Raw genomic sequence first — 3,600 nt, forward strand, 5'->3', positions numbered from 1 at the left:
TTAGTCACAATTTATGTTCCTAATACTAGCTTAATGATAACTAAGTTATTTTACTAAATTCTTTGTTATATTTAAAATTAACTGAAAGAAACACAAAGCATCTCAACAGAAATATGGTAACAAAAGGGTTAAAATATATAATAGAGAAACAATTCTTAACCCTTTTGATGCCAACCTGGTTGAAACCACCTCTGGCTCTGAGTACAAATGTCTTGTTTTCATAAGTTTTGAATTAAAATCTTCCACCAAACCTTAGTCACAATTTATGTTCCAAACAGTAGCTTAATGATAACTAAGTTATTTTACTAAATTCTTTTTTATATTTAAAATTAGTTGAAAGAAACACAGAGCATCTCAAAATAAATAGTTGTATGAAAGAGTTAATGCCAGTAATATGAAACTTGCTTTTCAAAGTTAAAGCAATTTTTGTTTGCCAACTATATGCAAATTCTAATGAATAAATATCACTGGGGTACATTGACAACACTGGGGTAGATTGATAGCCCTGGAATAGGTACATTAACAGTGAAAAAGTTACATAAGAGAGAACTTACCTTGTTTCCGACTGTGTCCATCATGTGGGCAGCCTTCAACACCAATAGGCGAGCCTGGTCAATGTCAATACGACTCTCAGCAATGGCTGCTTGGACCAACCCTTGCTCTGAGAGGAGTTTGCCAAATGCAACTCTGTTAGAAGACTGCACAAAAGACACACAGACAGACTAATAAGACAGATATATTTCAATAGATATATACAAATATAAACACATACATACATATACATACATGCTTGTGTAGTAAATATATAGAAATATATACATATACCACTGCATGGCACCCTGGTTAAGTATGTTCTACTATAGCCTTGGGCCGACCAAAGCCTTGTGAGTGGATTTGGAAGACGGAAACTGAAAAAACCTTATTATATATATGTGTGTGTGTGTGTGTGTGTGTGTGTGTCTGTTTGTCCCCCCACCATCGCTTCAAAACCAATGTTGGTGTGTTTCTATCCCTGTAACTTAGCAGTTCGGTGAAAAGAGACCAACAGAATAAGAACTAGGCTTACAAAGAATAAGTCCTAGGGTTGATTCATTTGACTAAAAGGTGGTGCTCCAGCATGGCCATACTCAAAATGACAAAAGAATAAAAGAATATGTGTGTGTGTGGTAAGTAGCTTGCTTACAAACCACATGGTTCTGGGTTCAGTCCCACTGCATGGCACCTTAGGTAAGTGTCTTCAGTTTCCATCAACTAAATCCACTCAAAAGACTTTGGTTGGCCTGGGGCAATAATAGACACTTGCCCAAGGTGCCATACAATGGGACTGCACCTGGAATCACGGGGTTGGGAAGCAAGCTTCTTAGCACACACACACATATATATACAACAGGCTTCTTTCAATTTCCGTCTAGCATATCCACTCACAATGATTTGGTTGACCTGAGGCTATAGTAGCAGACACTTACCCAAGGTGCCATGCAGTGGGACTGAACCTAGAATCATGGGGTTGTGAATCAAGATTCCTACCACAAAAAGAGTAAAGACATGCAAAGCTGCCTAAAAAAACTTACCCTGGTTATCATTAGGGACAGAGCCCTCTCTGCCATTCCAATGAGACGCATGCAATGATGAATTCGACCAGGTCCCAATCGCCCTTGTGCAATTTCAAAACCTCGGCCCTCACCGAGAAGGAGGTTTTCCACGGGAACCCTCACGTCCTGAAAAACCAGTTCACCATGTCCCACTGAAAGAGAGGGAAAGAAATTAGGGAAACCATGACATGACAAACAGATCAGTTGTTGATGTCATGGCTAGACAACCTAGGGGTAAATTAGCAACCCTGAGGTACACTAACAGGCCAAAGGTACATTAACAGCCCCGGGGTACATTTACAACTCTGGAGTATGTTAACAGCTCTGCGATACATGAACAGCCCTAGGGTACATCAACAGACCTGGGGTACACTAACAAGCCTGAGGTACATTAACAGCCCTATGGTACATTGACAACCCTGGGGTACATCAATAGCCCTGGGGTACATTAACAGACCAAGGGTACATTAACAGGCCAGGGTACATTAACAAGCCAGGGTACATTAACAGCCTTGAGGAACCCCTAGGTTGTCTAGCCATGACAACCACAAGGTCAGTCTTGATCTGACAGACTAAAGATCAACAACGTTCCAATCATGACCATCCCATCTACTATTCAAATTGCAACATTCAGTGACAGAAGGAGGGAGTCTATCCTAATTGGTTGCTAATTGTTGTTGTTGGCATCCTTTTGTCTCGGGAGACAATGAGGTTGTGCATCAGCATGGTGTCCTCTCGAGTTTTGCGCAGGCCTGGGCTAGATCTAAGAAAATCCCGGGTAGCCCAATCGTCAGGATTCCTCTCTCGACCTTGCTGACGTAATCCAAAGGAGTGCAGAGCATTACGTTTGGCCCCAGCTTGGTTGCAGGAGCTGCCGGAAGAGTGTCGAGTCGAACACTTAAACTGCCTACGGGGCTCCACTCCGGATTTCTTTGAAGGTTGTCTCCTTTCCGTAACCCTGGATAGGGGCCCGTACTGGGTGCTGTCAGCCGGAGCCAGCTGAGCCCGGGACTCGTGTCAAGCAGGGTCGTCACTCCCTGAAGTAGTGAAGAAAATCGCTACCCACTACCTACTGTTGTTAATAACAGCCGTAAAAACCATGACATTGAAACTTGGTACAGTCCCTGGTTCATCCAGCCTTGATATATAGGGTATTTGCAAAGTTACAATACAGTTATTTGTAATAAAGAAATATCTTGGTTAGACTAAAAAGACTTTCAGAAAATATAGTTATTACATCAGAAAATATTGTAACAATATAGACAACCCATTTCATTTACTACACGTATGATAAATGTTCAAATTGTAAGCCATTAGCTTCAATGCATTCTCGGCAACATCAAAGCACACTGTGACAAACTTTGGTTCACAAGTCTGGATCAAGGTTTGCAAAGGCATCAATAATGAACTGCCGAAGATCTTCAATACTTTTTGGCTTCCTTGACTTACAAACTGTTCACAAAATTGAGACCTGTGATCAGGGTCATCCTCAAGAAGTCCGTGAATCAGGCACGGAATGTAAGGTCTCATATTGAGTTTTGTAAGTATTTTACGTGGGATGTTCATTTGGTACCAATTTCTGATCTACCACAGCAAATTTCATAGAGTTGTTTTCAGTATGCCCACTTCAATAGAGTTATTTTCAGCCTAACTGTATAGTAATAATTTTACAGACACCCTGTATATGGAAGATGGACATTAAATAATGATGATATGATCAGTTCAATCTTCGTTACAAGCCACTGGAAAATCCCTCATTAGCTAATAAACACTTTTTTAACACTGTAGGACATCATTTGAAGGATTTTTAGGAGTTATCTCTAGCAAGCACAGTCACAACACCGGTGCCCCTGGACTGGCTCTTGTGCGGGGCCGTCGTAAGATTTTCGAGCGAGATCGTTGCCAGTGCCCCTGGGCTGGCTCTTGTGCGGGTGGCACACAAGATGCACCATTTTGAGCGTGGCCGTTGCCAGTGCCGCCTGGCTGGCCATCGTGGGATTTTCGAGCG

The 3,600-nt window shown here is 41.8% G+C and overlaps 1 protein-coding gene across 1 annotated transcript in view; it reads right to left on the reverse strand.

The window, feature by feature from the left end:
* LOC106867258 (acyl-CoA dehydrogenase family member 10) overlaps positions 1-3,600 on the reverse strand; it is a 49,638-nt gene that overhangs the window by 4,170 nt on the left and 41,868 nt on the right. The window contains exons 16-17 of the mRNA XM_052978082.1: positions 1,572-1,744; positions 477-698 (exon numbers count right to left, since the gene is read on the reverse strand). Coding sequence (XP_052834042.1) covers positions 477-698; positions 1,572-1,744 — 395 coding nt within the window. The remainder of the gene's footprint in view (positions 1-476; positions 699-1,571; positions 1,745-3,600) is intronic.

Source organism: Octopus bimaculoides, chromosome 30 (genome assembly GCF_001194135.2).
Source record: "Octopus bimaculoides isolate UCB-OBI-ISO-001 chromosome 30, ASM119413v2, whole genome shotgun sequence".
NCBI classification, from domain to species: Eukaryota; Metazoa; Mollusca; class Cephalopoda; order Octopoda; family Octopodidae; genus Octopus; species Octopus bimaculoides.